At 39.3% G+C, this 18,566-nt stretch overlaps 1 protein-coding gene across 6 annotated transcripts in view; it reads right to left on the bottom strand.

Annotated features, from left to right (window-relative positions):
* RNF38 (ring finger protein 38) overlaps positions 1 to 17,682 on the bottom strand; it is a 108,030-nt gene extending 90,348 nt beyond the window's left edge. For 2 of the 6 annotated variants that reach the window (XM_087926357.1, XM_087926352.1), the window contains exon 1: positions 16,454 to 16,613. Coding sequence is in view for 2 of the 6 variants with exons in the window: in XM_026712788.2 (XP_026568573.1) it covers positions 15,633 to 16,185 (553 nt within the window). In the remaining 4 variants the exon portion in view is untranslated. Of the gene's footprint in view, positions 1 to 15,632; positions 16,614 to 17,550 lie in introns of those variants that run through there. The other 4 variants (XM_087926356.1, XM_026712789.2, XM_087926358.1 and 1 more) reach the window with 4 other exon arrangements.
* Positions 17,683 to 18,566: the final 884 nt, after the last annotated feature.

Genomic DNA, 18,566 nt, shown 5'->3' with positions numbered 1-18,566 from the left:
CCATCGTGCTGTTCAAGGCAAATGTGACCACTTCACCAAATTGGTTCTCGTATGAATTGTAAATTGACAATAGTGAAAATAGATTATTCATTTACAGAAAAGTGTCATAAAATCTGTATTAAATCTGTGTAACAAAAATAGGTCTAGTCTATATTTACTATGTATGATTAGGTAGAGACCGTGAAAAGCAACTTAAGATTGCAATATCCGATGTATAGATTTTCTCACTTGAATTAAATATTTGTGTTGTTAAGGGAGACATTTGTTAAGTAAATTTTGCACCATTTTACAATTTTTCTTCCCACAGCTAAGTGAATTACTGCGGTTGATAAGTGAATTACATGGTTGTTAAGTGAATCTGGCTTCCCCACTGATTTTGCTTGTCAGAAGATCGCAAAAAGTGATCACATGTCTCTAGACACTGCAACCGTCATTAACATGAGTCAGTTGCCAAGCGTCTGAACTTTGATCACGTGACTATGGGGATGCTGCAAGGGTCATAAATGTGAAAAACAGTCGTAAGTTTTTTTCAGTGCTGTTGTAGCTTTAGTAGGTCACTAAATGAACTGTTGTATGGGTGTATATTCTATTTTCAATTCCTGATGCCCTGGACTACCCACTGCTATTTGTTTGAATGTCAAGGCTCCAATTAATTCCATGGGATATCAAGACCATAACCCAGACATCCCATGGATGTCCCAAATCTTCTGATCCTTTCTTTGCCACTTTTCTCCCGGGATTCTTTCCTTGAAATGAAACAGTCCGAGCACTGAAGAGGAAAAGAACCTCTGGCAGCATTGGTCTGGACACCTGACAATATGGACCACTGCGTCAAAAACTTCCCAGTGATCAAAAAGGAAGTTATTTCTAAAACAAAACACATGTTGTTAACAAAACAGAAAGAGCAACCTCAGCCAAATATGTTTGTACAGGATAATGAAGAACAAGAAAAACAGTACAGAATGAAAATTAAATTTCAGCTATTTTGGTAAACAAGGGCAATGGCTAAATGTGAAAAGAGATGCTATTTGTAATCAAAATTACACTTTTGAAAGCTTAACACAAATGAAACATGAAACTACGACCCACAGGGGGATTTCTCCTCCCCCCACCCAATGAGCAAGCCTATTAACTCTTTCCTTTACTAGGTATTGGACAAACCAGCAACTCAAATAAGCTAATTCACTTATTGCCTCTCTTTCCATATTTCAGATAAGTGATCCAGTTGCCCTATTTTTAAAAGCAATGTGCTTTTACTCAATTAAATAGCCTTTCTTCATTTAAAAAAAAAATCAGCAATCAATTTTTGAAAGAGGAAAAGAGACGAGCATTTGACAGCACAATACACCAGCCAGTATATTCCACAGGAAACGAAAATTGTTCTTTGGAACAGGATACAGAAAGTATGTTTCCAAAGGGTTTCATAACACCCCCCACCCCAAATGTTTTGTTTATATCTACCCTGAAGTTAACTTTTCTTTCATAAAAGATTAGGCCTCGGCCTAATATTGTGTGTTCTTCCTAACATTTCTCATGGCAGGTTCAGTGGACCCAAGGATCTTTAAACACAGCTAAACAGCCAGAATCTCTCACCAATAGAATGCTGGAGATATCAGCTGGTACAATTTGAACTTTTGTTCCCAAACAAAAGAAGATATTTAGATGCTGACATTCTCCCTTCTCTTTTGAGAAGCTTGTATTAAGATAGCAATGATATCTTTTTTAATACTGCATGCTGTAATAAAAATATAACAGAATGCAGAAGATCCACGAATGTTATGGCTTTGTTTGCCATGACATTCTTTTGGGACACAGATTCAATAAAACAAAATAAAGGGATCAATCTTTGTTAGAGAAGAGGTCATTTGAAGCTTTCATGTTGAGATATTCCACAAATGTTTTGAGACTAAAGTGTCTGCCTATCATTTATTGATGAACTGTATAATCTAGAAGCTTTCACCAAGCTTCATCTTCTTTCTTTGAATGTTTTTCTACTGGGGGGAATTAGTACAAGAATTCGGGAATTAATAATTTGTTCCTCTACTCCAAGGTTTCTCAAACTTGGCAACTTTAAGAACTGTGGAACTTTAACTCCCAGAATTCCCCAGCCAGTATTGGAGAATTCTGGGAATTAAAAGTTCCACATTTCTTAAAATTAGCAAGTTTGACAAATACTGTTTTACCCCTTCAATCTTGTTTAAATCAGGCCTCCTTTAATCAAGAAGTCTGAGACAGAGACCCTCTTATTAATCTTCTTAAAGTACTCTTCACAGCAATTTCTTTTTGCTTACAAAAAATAAAAGTAAAAATTGAATACCTTTAACATTCATGCAATTATCTGTTCACTTAAAAATGAGAGTGCTTTTTTAAGAAAAAAGAAAACGCACACATATGGTATGCACAGCAGCATCAGTTGGGTCAGGGTGGAGACAGAATTACAAAACTAGCATTGCACACTATTGTGATGCAAGCTCTTTTGTTCATGCATGACACTGCATGCATACACAAAAGGAGAGGAGTTTGCAGCATGACACTTCTTATTCTGACAGAACTTGCAAACTCTTGAAGAGGAACGTTATCTATATGTACATATTGTGTACCATGTGTGCATGTTTTTTGATTTAGAACCTATTATGAAAACACACACACACACACAAATACTGTCTGCACACAAACCAAATCCCTCAAAAATAAATGTTACAGTATGTATAAATAAAAATCAAATATATCTTACAGTCACAGAGAAGAATTAGAAGGCTATGGTACAGTCAATTTAAAAAAATAGTCCACATCTTACTACAGAATAACTGTAAGTATCTGTAACCTAAATGTTTTAATTATATATTCAAATTCACTCCAATCAATTAAAATCTTACATATGTATATAATTCAAACCGATGTGAGCTGTAGGTAAGTGGTAAGTAAGTGGTATCCATACTATGGGTAGGTTAGAGTAGCCAAGTTTTAAAAGATATTATAAAGGGAACGAATATTTTTTGTACGGCATACTTCTATAGAAAGAATATAATTCATCAGATGTTTGTTAGTTGAATAATGTAGTTGAATAATTAACTAGATTAGTTGAATAATCTAGTTTTTGATAATATATTTGGTCAGATTAAGAGGCTGACAACTTTTTAAATACCTTGATCTCCTAGATTAAAGGAACGAATAACATGCATTTTAATTTTGGATAATATCATCACATCAATTGATAATAAACAATATATAAATCATCTGGGCCAGCAGCTTTCCCTATTTTTTTCATAGCCTCGCAGATTTCCCTTCCTATATTGTAGAGGTCCATTGATCATTTGCTTTTATTTATCTATTATCTTTGAAAATCTTTGTTTCTTCAAGTGTTCTTTTCACAGGAGAAAACTCTTCTGCTTTATAAAGTTTTTCATAATACTGGAAAATTTGGGAGGGGGGGTTCTATGTAGAGTTTGCATTTTAATTTCACAAGATACCAAAGCAAAATAGATTTGTGCTGATATGAAATGAATTTTTAGTTTACAATTTTATTCAGTGATTTATACTGCATTGACCATAATTCTCAGGATTCATTCTTAGTTTAGAGTTTATTCGTAGTTAATTGGTTTAGTGATTTTTACTCTCTTGACATAATACATTGTTATTTACAACCAATACTATGACATTTCTAAATTACTGATTCCTTTATTCAAATTTTACTTTTTATTCCCTCTTAATATTTTTTATATATCCCTTTTAATGTTTTAATATTTTAAAAACTCTCCATACTTCTTTATATTATATGACATGGAAAGCTGCTCATTTCCCCCTCTGTCATGATACTTTTTCCTTAATTTTATTTTTCCCTCTCTTATTCTTTAGATTTTCAGATATAAGAATATGACAGAACATTATTTGTATCACATACAGCAGTCTCCACAGCCATTTTATACCTGCAAAATACGTAAAATAATCTAGTCACATTATCCAAGTCATGTGCGTACATGTTTTATTTTTAAAAAAAAGTATTGAGGATTTCAATGAGGAACACATGGTTATAGGAGTTAAACTACCTTCTAATAAAGCTACTCATTTATGTTAGTATAGTTACAAGTGGGTTTATTTATTTATTTATCATGTGGCACGTTCACATCACATTTCAATAAAAACACAAGAGATAAAGCACAAGATAAAAATACAAAATATGAAATCTAAAATGGATTACAAGTGGATTAAAAGTGGTGATAGAGCGTATCATTCACAGGGGCAACAACAGCACACAAAATTATATCCAGTCAAGGGTGGATCCTGATCCCAGCTACAGATGGTTCATTTGTTGTCTACTAATTTTCCATAAATGGGAAGTGGCCAACTCAATCCCACAGATATGAACAAAAGGGTAGCAGCCGTAACAAAGCAAAACCAAAAATATCACCACCTCACCAACTTTAGTATACCAGCAACTCAATTTTTTCCTTCATTGAAATCAAGTGGTTCTTAAAAATTTTGGGCAAAAAGAAGGGCTTGTAAAATGCCTGCACAAGTTAAAAAGGGTTCAATACATTTTAATGGCCAGATATGTTTTGGGTTGCTAATGGAACATTCTTTTAGCACCGGGTAAAACATTCTAATTAAGATAACTAAATATTCCTATCCATTCATACATCCATGCATCCAGTAGTGGGATTCAAATTTTTTTACTACCGGTTCTGTGAGCATGGCTTGGTGGGCATAGTGTGGCTTGACGGACATGGCTTGGCAGGCATGGCAGGGGAAGGATACTGTAAAATCTCCATTCCCTCCCCACTCCTGGGCGAAGGTTCCTGCGAAATCCCATTCCCTCTCCAGCCCACTAACCTGATTTCCAGCTCCGTTCTCCTATGCAGGGCAACAAAAGAAGACCAAGCCGATAAGCTGGGACCCAGGAGGCAGAGAATAGATGGGGTCAGGGCCAATTAGAGGTGGCATTTGCCAGTTCTCCGAACTACTCAAAATTTCTGCTACCGGTTCTCCAGAACTGGCCAGAACCTGCTGAATACCATCACTACATCCATCATATCATCTACCTATCTATGTATCTATTGTAACCATTTCTGAATAAGTGGTAGAATAAAATTCTGTTCCGCTTCACTTCAATTACAAAGGTCACATAGTTTAAGGTATTAGCAGCCTCATGCTTCATTTTAAGGGAAAGCTTCATGGATGCTGTGCTCCATCCAGATGGGCCTGAGCTATGCAGATGTCCACCTCTGTACTTCGGAAGACAAAATTACTTGGAAGAGCACTGCTACTTCAACTGCTATAAGGCTGATTCAGCAAGCTAATGAATGCTAAATGCCCGTTTAAAATCAATAGGAGTGCAGACTCAGAGCGACCTTGTTAGATAAATCCTGGCACATTTGATAATTCAAAAAGAGGAATCCCAACACCAGAAAGAACAATTTCCTCTCACAATATTTCATAATAACATGCCATGCAGAAATAGATCTTCCCCTCATTTATGAAATTCTTGTCTGCAGATTTTATTATTCATAGACATAGATTGTTTAATAGGACAATTTATATTACATCTGTCAAATGTCTAAAGCTTCAGATAGCATACTTTTGCAAATGAAAGCCTTTCCCTAAACCTGTAATTTGATTAGCAATATTTGAAATAAATTTACAAATTATTTCAACTTTATTTAATCTTTTAACTGTGTTGCTTATATTGTAAAAGACAGTACTGCAAACATAGCTTACAGTATTATGATATTATGATCAAATTTAATAAACCTTCCAATTTTAGTAAGAGTAACCATATCAAACCATTTTAAAATTTACTCCAACTAGGAGTGGAGGTGAGGATTTCAAAAAATAAGAGAAAATACCAATCATTTTACAGGCTAGTTCACACATGCATGTTTGCCACTTCATTCTCAGAAAGTGAGTCAAAGAAAGTTAGTGATCCGATTCCACCAAAATATTAAAACTGACAATATGAAAAGTATACCCCATTCAAATAAGCCAAGTCCATTAGGGCCTTGCTGGATGAGATGACGCAAACATATGTATTCTCAGGTGCAAACATATTTATTCTCACATCTACTCCTGGGTTGCCAACAGCATTCCATACTCAAAGACATACTGTTCTGGAACACGGAAATGTCAGTCAAAGAATCTTACTATGAATAATAATCATCCATTTGTGAATGGGCTTTGAAAGAGTCTCACATAAGCAGCTCAATGTATTTGATATATTCATGGTTGCATTTTCATTTTTATATATAAAAAAAAAAAAGAACGGAAGTATATGGATTGAGTAACTTTCTTAGTATATTTTTGAAAAAGACTTAACTGTCGCTGAGAAATCAAAATTCAAGTACCGGTATGTTTCACTTATTTAACTCTTCCAGACACATTAACTCTTTATACCTTTATACAATAGGGCGAACTCATATACTACACACTTCTAGATGTTAAATCTTGCTGTTAGTTCTGTTAAATGCAGTTTCAATGCATTTAATGATTAATTCAGAGGCACCATATGAAATATTATTTGGCATAGTTGTCAAGTTTATTCAGCCCATTTTGTGCTCAATTATGTACTGGGAACTTGGCTAAGTGTGTTCACTAGGAACTTGCAACCTATTATGCCAATTTACTATATTAAAATCAGATTCCCTTCACAGATTGTAAGCTGTCTTATATTAAAAATAAATCATATTTTTTGACATTCTCTTAACAATGTACTTAGTCATAATAAATTAGAAAATGAATTTTGTACATTTAATAATATCATAATGCTGCCCAGAATTCCACTGATTAATTTAAGTGGGTAATTTGGTTGTAGGAATAGTCTTGCCATTAAAAACAGAATGCAATTTCCAGGTACACAATTCAGGTAAAGAATATTAAACATACTCAAAATGGCCATGTTAAAATCAACAGGACAAGTTCATGATGACCAACACTATTAAAGAGGTTTATATTTTGTCTTTCCTCGTGAACTCAAGATTACACAGTAGTGTCTCTACTACTATAGCTCCATGACAATGCTGTGCCCTAAACAGGGATTAAAAAAAAAAAACCACACAGCTGATACAAAATTATCCACTGAACCTTTTGAAAGATTTCAGTATAGTGTCTACCAGATATTAGTCTAGCACTCAAATCAATATTAGTGTAATGTACTATTTTAAAGTATGGCTAAATCTAGGTTAGCCCATTTCCAGGGTGGATAAAAATTGATGATTTTTTTAAATGAACAAATTGGATTTTTAAATTTTAACTTTCATTTTTTTTTATTTAAATTGGATATTTTATTTTTATCAAAAAAAATTTAATAAAATGCTTTTGGAGTAAAAATCTATCTAAAGATAGTTTTCTATTTAAGATACATTAATAATTTAATTTATTCAACATGAAATGGAGCTTAGTTATGTAGCATGAGGCTGTATATTCTGCAATATTGGGACTGTCGGTGAGTCAACAGCGGGTCAGATGAAGAACTGCTGCAGGACAGAGGTAACAGTTGTTATTTAAAAATTATTATTTAAATCAAGTTGATTTAAATCAAGCCTTTTTACTAGTGAATTAAATCATGATTTAAATCGACTTGATTTAAATCAAATCCACTTTGCCCATTGCTTTAAACTTTTTCTCTATAGTTTTTAATATTTATCAGTTATGATATTGGCAATTCAGTGGCATTTTGGCCTAGTGACTCGCTTTCCATTCAGAAGATGGAGAGTTCAATCCTACGTAGCTGCATATATGTCTCCCTCAGGGATGCAATTCAACCGGTGTAGCAACCAGTTCGGTGAACGTGTGCTTTGTGCTCATGCAGAACATTTGCTACTGACTTTCTCCAGCAATCCCTGTGTGTTAAACAGCTGCTGCGCGGCAATCCGCTGTGCTGCGTGAATCAGCTGAGCTTAAAAAAACAGGATATAAAGCACAGCCTAGAGCCCAGGCAGGCATGCAGGCCCAACAACTGATCCTCAGAGGCACCGGTGTACCCGAACCAGGCTGAACCGGTAGAATCTCACCCCGGTCTCCCTCCTAAGGCTCCAAGGAAAAACATATGTGCTGTGAACTCCGCTTGACGCCCAGAAGGGCATCTGGTCAGCAAACACTCAACTCCATCCAGTTACCCTGATTCTACACCAAATTAAGGATTACAGGGTCATAAAAAGGGAAATTAAGAGTTATGATACAGGTAAAGAATTATATAATAATTTCAGACACAACCCAGAAATTGTATTGGAAGCATTTAGAGCTGTTCAAAACTGAAGGGTATCTTGAACAACTGATCTAATGTATAGAATTCTTTAACATAACTATGAAAATTGCTATTTATAAATGCATATATAACTGATTATATTTTAATTACTAAAGTAATCTATTACAATTATTTTCTCACTTATCAACTAATAGCCTTATCTATAGCTTATGTTTGCATAGCTACTCTCTATATCAAATGTATGTACTACGCATATTTTTGAATATTTTTGAGTATATTTTTTTCTTTTCATTTGTCTAACGATGAAGAATGCAGGCCATGTAGCCAATCAGAACATCTGTTTAATTGTGACTAAGCTGTACATCATAAATTGCATAAACCTACCTTACCTTTTTACCCAATATCTCTTACGAGAGAGATCTTTTCCAGATCTTTTCCTATCTGTTTTGCATCAGAGGGACTCTTCAATTCTTAATTATTGCAATATGAAAAAGACTGATTAAAGAAAAAAAATAATCTTCCTCTTTTTGCTATTCCACTAAAATCACCTCTCTCTCTCTCTCTCTCTCTCTCTCTCTGTGTGTGTGTGTGTGTGTGTGTGTGTATTTGAGATTGTGTATATAGTACATAGAAGAGACAGACTCTTCAACTAAAACTGATGAAATGATTTTATATACCACATGCATATACATGCATACATACATACATTTCTAACCTTGAATTCATCCAGTTAAAGTCCTTCAAAAAAAGCACTAGTTACTTATACATCAGCTCTATGAAGAATGTACTGTATAAAGTAAATAATAACATACAGAGTCACTAGATATGACACTATTTGCTCAAGTCCCACCAAAGATGCATTCAGGGCTAAATTTGAACACAGATCCCGCCCCCCTGTCATTTTGGTACTACTTTCTACCCACTCATACTCTAATGTATTCACTGTGATTCTCCTTTCTTATCGTGAGATGATCTTAGACAGTGTTTTAAAGACAAAAAATATGAAACTAATACATTCCATTGGGACACTCACATTTTGCTTTTCCAAGGTCACTGAAATAAGAAAATGGATAGAGCTTAGCTAATATACATGGCTTTATTTTTGTTCCTTTTTTAAATATTCAGGTTCAACAAACATGTTTTGAATAGATGGCCACAATGATAGAAACCCACATACTCTTAATTACTGTTCTAATTCCTGATTCTAAGCACGTTTCCTCACATATAACACAAACTAAATAAGACAATCGGTGGCTTTTAAAGCCATAATTGACTTTCCAGAAGTGAACCACTGAGCTCAAAAAAGATAGATTTAAAAAAAATCTGCACCCATTGTTGCAACAGCATCCGTATGTTTACCAGTCAAATAAACACAATTGTTTACAAAAGAATTAAAAATAGGATTCCCTCTTTAACAAAAGGCCACCAAACCTTAAAGTATGTGTTTACAAACTTTCAATATTTATTCTTCTAAAATGATAAATAGAACTTATCCTAAGACATCTCTAGGATTTTTATCATCTCATGGATATTGTTTATCGAAGTATAGGCAAAATAGGGTAAGGGTATTTTAAGCACGTATTAAAAGGTGCTTAAAAGGTGCAATCAATTTACCCCAAAATTAAAAATCTGAAACCCTCTGGTTGTTGTTTCCTTGAGGTCACTAAGGGTAATCCAGTGGTCTTAGAAAACAGATTAAGGCTCTGTCTTGATCTAGAAACCACATGCAACATCAATATACGCCTCTAAGCTAAGACAACCTTCTGAGACAATGCTGAGTTCCAGGAATTTTATTTATTTTTTAATTTTTTTATACTTATTTCCTCCTCTGGGATTTCTGCCACATTGTAATTCAGGCTGTAGACTAACAGGCTATTAAACTGATTAAAGCAGATTATGCAGCCTACTTGATCAGTAAAGAATTATATTAGCTTAGATGGTACAGGGAGCAGGAAGAAAAAGCAAAGAGAAATAATATATCTGCTGCCAGATGCAGAAACATACAGCAAAGCCATTTAGTTTCCGTACTTTAAAAAAGGACAATTAGTGAAACAGCCTTTTTAGTTAAAACCAAAACAACCACTTTGTTTGGTTAGTACTGTTTAGAATTGGGCATACCATGGAATTAAAGAGCCCTATATTACAGAATGTATAGGGAAGAATTTTCAAGAAGCCAGCAATTTATAGAGACCAGCCAAGCAGAGATAATGGGTGATTCAAGATACATCTATTGTGATAAATTGTCACACCCTGGGTCATGAACAAATAAGCTAAGTTTTTCCTCTAATTCTTTCCTTTATAAAAGCAAGTTTAAGTTCAGTTTTATTTTAAAAAACTTAATCCCTAATATTAAATTTCATTATAAAACAGATGTCTAAAACATACTGGGCTATCTTTAAGATGCTATGTTAAAACTATACTTTTGTAGACTCGGTTGTTTTTCAAGGAATGCAATAGTTGAACTTCAGTCCATGAAAAATAACCGCCTTAACAATTTAAGGCAGCACAAGGTTTATTTTTGTTGCTCAGATATCCCAAAACTTCAGTTTTGAAGTATCTGACTGATAATTGAAAAGTTTGTTAAAGATCATTTTTCAAATCATACCCCTAGACTACATTTTCCCCTCTTTTTTGGCATAGATTTGTTTAATCTGGCTTGCATTCCTCGCTTACAATGGCTATACAGATTAGATGTGACCAGCACCAGCTCACAACTTTGTTTTTTGGATTGCGTAAAACAGTGTGAGTAAAACATCTGGAGAAAAAGTTCAAATGTCTGTCCTCCAGAACAAAAATAGTTTAGTAAAATGTCAATCTGTTGATAGTTGAATAGAAGGGGGAATTCCAACTGCATGAAAAAGTTGCAACACAAACACTTTATTTTATACAATTATGACAAATACCAAAACCCTCATGATTTTGGTGCAGGATAGAAATATCTGAGAATAGTAGTCTGTGTTGGACATGGCTGGCAAACTTAAGTTTCTCCTAGTTTTGTCAATACATCCAGCAACTGCAGACACTCTAACCTTTCAAATCCTCCAAAGTCCAGGATGAAACACGAAGTTTTCTAATCTTCACTCCTCTCTCCGCAGACTTCTATGTATGCCAGGGAGGAAATGGGAGGTTGTATCAATAATACAGAAAGGGCAGTCAAACTGTGTGGTCTTCCAGTTAAGTAACTTTCCTAGTGAAACAACGGTGTCAATAGAAAAAATAATTTTAAAAATGCAAACAAGATACAGGCACAAACAATCCACAAGTAATCTTTCCCTGAACTTCTTAACTGAAGGTATATTTATTTCTGAGGTTAAAAAAATGTAGTCATAGTACTTGTCACAGAGATTCATAGCCCTATTCCAACTATGGTGGAAGTATAATTGGAAGTAAAACCATTGGAAGTAAAACCTTAATTGGAAGTAAAACCATCTATTTTAGTGATATTTACTGGTCATACTCAGTATTACGCATGTCTGCATTCAAGTCTGAAATTCAACATCATCATAAAATAATAAATGATAATAGAAACTAATAAAATCCAATATCAAAACAAACAAATGAGCCCCTTTCTTTTTAGTCAGGCCTATCTATGTACTTTATTATTCCAATAACTACAGTACACCTAAATGTAACTTAGAAACTACATTCAAACTACATGCGTTACACACATTCCAAATTGTTATTGCTAATTTGTGCCAGATTATTTTATTTAAAGATTTTTTTAACTAGAGATAAAAGAGAACGTTTTGAACTATCTAGAAAAATGTGGACTGCAGAATCTTAACTGTAAGAAGTGTACAAATCTTGGTATTTCACTTAATTAAAAACTAAGCACAAATAGTTCCATTTTTACTGTAAATACAGTAAAGCAAGCATGTAGACCACTGAAATATGCACAGACTCCATTGTACCTGCAGGTACTTTCCTCAACACCTGTCAGGCTTCCTGTTTCACCTGACTTTAAAAAAAAACCCAACAGGAAGTATTGTTGGCACACTGCAAAGTTAAAGCAACACTTTTTAAAGTCAAAAAGGACTCTGGGTTCTAAAAGTACTGAACAAGTATTCTTTAAAAAATAGTGGATTGCTTTGTTTATAAATGTACATACTGAGCGAGCCTACGGAGGGGAAAGAGGAAGAGAACCAGGTTGGTCTAGTGCAATGGCCCCCAACTTTTTGGACACCAGGCACTGGTTCTGTGGAGAGAGGTTTTTCCGTGGACTGGAATGGATGTGGTTTTGCATCCTGCAGATGGGGCTTCACTTGTTTGTGCAGTCCAGTTGCGGACATGCTGAGGCCCAGTGCTGGTCCACAGACAGGAAGTTGGGGACCCCTGGTCTAGTGGTTAAGGCACCAGGCTAGAAAGCGGGAAACTGACTGCTAGTCCTGCCTTAGGCATGAAAGTCAGCTGGGTGATCTTACGCCAGTCATTCTTTCTCAGGCCAACCCACCTCATGGGGTTGTTATTGTGAGGAGAATTGAAGGAATATTAGATACATTTACTCCCTTGTAAAAATAATAAACTGAGATATAAACAAATACATAAATGTATCTGTACCAGTTTGGCAGTAGCTTGTGAACAGGTAAGAGCATCAGGATAGCCATTCAGTGACAACATCCATAAGATTCTCTTTAAAGTTTTTTGGTACTCACTTCCCCAAAGATTCTCTTATAACATCTTATAACATTAAGTAGATTATTTCTGGAAAAGAGGCAGTATTTGGCTATGTAAAACTCATTGCCAGAATTAAAAAAAATATATTGTTTGCTTGCTCCATTAAAGGAACAACAGATGTAATCCACATGTGCTATGTTCTGTTCGTGGAACAAATCTATTCTGGTGATGTGTGCTAAATTCATAAGATTCCAGAGAAGTTCATTTAACTTGCTTTTTATTCTATCCAAATGACTGTAAAATTTGTTCACAGGTTGCTGCATTTAAGTAAGACTGACATTCCTTGGAAGTCACATTTTTAAAACAAGTGATATCTAATTGTGTGATTTTCTTCCAAAATAGAGAAATGTGCTGGCATTTTTATTTTTTAGTTAACTCAGAAAAAAGTTTTCTTTATACCCAAATGCTTTAGACAACAAAATATGAACCTATACGAATTCTACTTTAGTATTCAATTAAGGCAAAGGAAAGCTGACTTTAAAAAGGGTCATGTAAGAAATAGGTTTCGTTTCATAACCTGCAATGTGTATTTCCCTTGCATTTGAGTAACCACAACCAGCCCACATACATCTGGAACTAGGAGTAAGATCTTGCAGGGCAGAGGGTGTGTCTTCCGGGAAGAATTACAGCTGGGGCATTTTTAATTTATTCAAAGCAATTTTTAATTGAACAAAACTGTATTGTTACCTTAAAGCTTTATCAGTCATGGACATTCCACAAATGTTACATTGCTGTATTATTATTCACAAAGCCCTATGACTGCTTAAAAATCCCCAAGTCTACAAAATTCATATAAAAAATGTTCATATAGCTGCCCAGTGTCACCATATAGGTGATGGGGGGAGGTCATACAAATGTAATAAATAAATTAAAAATGCAACCAATATAAACAAACTATTGGTTTGGAGGAATAAAATGGTAACATGCTCTAATCCTAAGCATACTGTACTTGAGTTCATAATGTTGCTGAAATTTTTATTTTTTTATTTTATTTTTTTATTGACTATTTCCTAGTATGATTTGATTGCTTATTGTACCCTATTACTATTATTAAGTGTTGTACCTTCTGATTCTTGACAAATGTATCTCTTCTTTTATATACACTGAGAACATATGCACCAAGACAAATTCCTTGTGTGTCCAATCACACTTGGCCAATAAAGAATTCTATTCTATTCTATTCTATTCTATATGGATAAAATTGTATTTTGAGAAAAAAGATTTACCGGAAAAGCACAAAAAAGAAAAGAAGATTTGTCACAACTATACATTTTTCTTCTTATAGCAGGAGAAAAATTCACACACTGACTTAAAACAAAAAAAATTAGCTTTGAGTACATACTGCTTGTATGACAGCAATTTAGTTATTGGACTACACCTATAACCCAGGAGACTCCACTGTTGTTGTTTTTTACAGGCATTTCAAATAAAAGTACTATACAAATATAGTTGAATAAACTACTCTCACATTTTGCACTTTGATTCAATGCAACTTTGATCCTGATCATGCTATTTCTACATATTGAAAAACGTATTAGCTGCAATCCAGTCAAACTTTACCATGTTAACTCTATTATATCCTGTCAGGCCGCTTGCTATTTTCCTCCAAATCCAAAGTATGGACCCTCTTTTTTCACTCACATATCCACCGCTAATAGACATTTCATCCTATGTTTGAAACCTCCCAACTTCAATTCTAGGAGACAAAACTATCTTAATTGTCCATCCAGACTTAACAGCACGCACATCCAATACTAAAAAATCAAAACTAACCTAACCAGCCGCCGAAGAGCACATGCCATATTACAACTGCTATTGCTAAAGCACAGTATGACAGAAGCAAAGTACTAAAAAGAAAGTCCAAAGTATTAACTAGCTCTCTGTCCTTCTACCAAAAGGTGGGGAAAATAAGTGTAGCCAGATATTGCTTATAAACAAACCCTGAACCCACAAAGAGCAAAGCACTACTGGGAAACTGAATTTCTTTTCACCATCCCTTCCTCCCAAGCCTTAAACTAAGCAGCCTCTTCCCCTTGTGCCTCATTTATCCACCTTCCCTAACCTTTCCTTACCCCCTCCACTCCACCCCAGTCTCCGATTACAATCATTATTACACGACGCTTCGCTAAGGCGAAGGTCCGACTTCTGATCATTAACGTGTAGACATGGAAAAGGAAAAAGAACTGGAGGGTGTTTCGGCGATCTCGGGATTCGTCAGGATAGCAACACGAACCCAGCCATGCAATTCTAAGCACGCGTTAAGGGGAGCGAGAGAGAGAGAGAGAGAAAACCAATAATAAGCGAAAAGCCTAAACACGCCTCAGTAGGAAGTTACGTCCCATTGAACTCAGTGGGACTTCACTTCCAAGTAAACACGATTAATCGGAAAGCTGCCAAGACCTTCCCAAATTTTCCTCAGCCCCCGCCCCATTTTTCTGTCTATTCCCCCCCCCCTTTTTTGCACCCATTTATAATTCACCTCAACGCTTTTTTATTAGTCACTTCACGGACATCCTGTCACCTCCCATTCCCGCAAAGCCAGCCTGGAGCAGCCCGGCTCGGCCACCGCTCGCTCGTTCTCTCCTCGCGCGGCGGCGGCGGCTCCCCCTTCAATTGCGACTTCCCAAGACCTTGCTCGTTCGCGCGGTGCCCTCCGCCGCCCAAAGCCCAGACAACTCCCCAGCTCGCAGCCCGCCCAGCTGCCTGCTCCCGTTGCCTTCCCACCCCCACCCCCCACCCCTTCCCGCCAGGGCCCCATTACCTGGTGCGGGCGCCCGGGCACCCGGAGGGGCTCGAGGGTGCCCGTGTCCAGCGGGGCTGCCCCTGCCTTGGCTGCGGGCGCCTAACTCGGGCAGGCTCGGCCCATGGAGATGCGGTGGGGCAGGAAGCGGCGGCTGGAAGTGCGCGGCGGTGGCGGCGGTGGCGGCTGTAGCGGTGGTGCCGCCGTTCATGGCGAGGAGGCTGAAGAAACCGGAGCGAGAACGGGAGCGAGTCCGGGGGGGCTCCGGCGGCGACGAAGGGCCCCCAGCGGGACGTAGCGGCGGCGAGGGCGGCAAGAAGGCGAGCAAAGAGGCTGGCGAAGGGGCGCCGGAAGGAGCCGCCGCTCTGCCGCCACCACTACCGCCCGTCCGCCCCGCCGCTTCCCCGCCGGCCTGGCCGTGACGCTGGGGCTCCTGGCGCTCGTCGGCGCCGACGGCCCCTGGGTGGTGGTGGGGCTTGGCGGGGTCCCGGTCCCGGAGGCGGGCGGTGGCAGAGAAGGGGCGGGAGTCGGGCTGCTGCACCGTGCGGGGTGGCGAATTGGCGGCCACCGGCATTCGGCCTCGCTGAGGGGCCGGAAGGTGGTCTGCGCCCAGCCCAGCCCCGCTCGAGATAAGGGGGTGATGGTAACAGCCCTTCCTCCCCGAGGAGTTGGGGCGGGCAGCCTGCGAAATAGGGGAAGTGCGGCGCGGGTGGTAGAAGAAGAGAGGGGAGGAAACTTCCTTAAGAGGAGGAGGAGGAGGAGCAGCAGCAGCCGCCGCCGCCGAGCAAAGTACACCGGGGGTGGGTGAAAGGAAGGGTGGAAAGGAGGCGATGACCGCTTACCCGCACGGGCAGTTGCCCCCGGTTTGCCCCTTCCTGCCTGGTCCGCGGGCGGGGGTAACGGGGCGGGGGCGGGAAGGCTTAATTCGGTGCAATAGCAAAAACAAAAGGCGGTCTTACTCAGGAAACGCAGCAGCTGCTCGCGCACCGCCTCCCTGCCGGAGCAGCAGCAGCAGCACGCCGTGTTAAGGAGGGGGGGAGAGGGGGGGAGAGGGAAAAGCGAAGGGCATCCACGCAGGGAATGTCTGAACGGCCCCCTTCTCCGCCCCAAAGCGCCGCTGAAAAAGCCACTCTCCGATTCAGATTCAGACCCCCAGTGCAAAGTAAGGGACGAAGAGGCGTCTAGGTTAGAGGCGCGCGTAGCGTGCGCCCGGTCTCCAGTAATAACATCCGAGTCGGTCTTTGTGCGGGTAAGCGTGTATCCCTCTGTGCGCGTGTGTGAGAACCGCCGCCGTCCCCTCCTTTTTGCACGGCAGGGCTGGGGGGTGGGGTGGGGAGTCAAGCGCGGATTCTGGCCCCGGCTTCTCCCGAGCGATACAACTTTTTCCTTCTCTCTCTCTCTCTCTCTCTCTATCTGCTGCTCCAGCTTCCTCTTGACAGCCTCGAAATTAAAACACACACACACAACTACGCGGGCTGCTGCTTCCTTTCTCCCAGCCTCACCGCTGCCTCCGGCTGAGCTACGCAATCGGCCTGAGAAGCGCAGCATAAATTACACCAGGCGGGGGAAGAGCACAAGCCCGCTTGGTCTTTAAAGCTCCCTAGGAGCCCAATCCAGAGAAGCGGGAAAGGGGGAGGGTAAAAGGCGAGCCTCCGCAGAACAGGCACAACAACAGTGCCGAGAGACAGTGGCCGACTCGTCGTCTGCGTCCCTAACCTAACACGAAGCAAAAGCGGCGTTGGCCGGCTTGGTCTATTTCATCGCCAGCCTGGGACAAATAAATACACTGTATTCCCAAAGCTTAGCGCCGCGCCGATTCTTTCCTTACTTCTTAACGCTCTTGGGGGGAGGGGGGAGGAGGAGGCTGTTTACTGGACGCGGGCCGGACGCGGGATCGTTTCCAGCGCTGTAACTCGGCCAACGGCCGCTAAAGGCGCACCTTTCGGCCTCACCTGTCCTGACGTGAATCCAGTGCTCTCCCATAATTAGTGCCCTTTTAGTCATCCCGGCGGTATTTGTCGGGATACCTGTAAGAGCGGATGTTTCATCATCATCACTCTTCCTGAGGGGAGGCGTGGTGGAGATTTATTACCCACGCTGGTTATGTAAAGGTGGTGCTGCCGCCGCCTTCGATTTATGAGAAATACACGAGAATTTGAAAAACTCCCGAGGTTTGGTTCAAAAGTACCCCAAAGCGGTGGTCCTTCCCACCCACCGCCACCTCCCGCCCAACCTCGAGCTTGGAGTAAAGAAGAAAGGCTGCCAGGGTCCGAAGACGAATTCTTCTTTCCTGGTTCACCTGTTAAAGAGTAATCTAATCGGAATTGTAAATGGATAACCAAAAGCTTATTTACGGAGCATTTTTTTCTTCGCCCTAGAAAAGACTGAAGGCTCCGGGTGGCGTTGTGCTAGTTTCGCGAGTCACCCTCCACTTCGTCACGTGTGGATATACATCCCTCCTTAAAGGAAGAGGTTAACATTTGTATGAAGGATGGACGCACGTGTTTTCTCTGCATCCGGGAATCTGGTCCTTTCTAAGCTAATATACTTGTGAATTTGTTGGTGGGAAGTTGCTAGGGGAGCGAAGGTTTGTTTGTTTGTTTTTTTCCCAGAGGAGTTCTGACAAGGGGATCCGCGGAGTTTCCACAAAGGCAGGAACCCTCGACTGGCTACAGCGACCGCGGGGTGAAATGTGCAAAGATCAATAACACTGGAAAGCTTTGCCTTACAGGCAGACCTGAGCAGCCAAACCCGGAATCATCCTCATTCCTCCCACCCTCGCACCCCCCCCGCATTTCCCCTTCTTTGTTCCCGGAAATTCTGGGACTGGGAAGGGGGGGATAAAAAAAAAAAAGCAATGGAAAAAGTCTCTCTTTTTAAAAATCCTGATCAGTGATTCCTTATTCTGTGATGCAGCAGGGAAGTCCACTTTTAGGCATATATCATCGGAGGAAT

Source organism: Pseudonaja textilis, chromosome 2 (genome assembly GCF_049901715.1).
Source record: "Pseudonaja textilis isolate UNSWEBS1 chromosome 2, rPseTex1.2, whole genome shotgun sequence".
In the NCBI taxonomy this organism is placed as follows: Eukaryota; Metazoa; Chordata; class Lepidosauria; order Squamata; family Elapidae; genus Pseudonaja; species Pseudonaja textilis.
The sequence above is the reverse complement of the archived record's forward strand: the minus strand, read 5'-3'. Positions and strand labels throughout refer to the sequence as shown.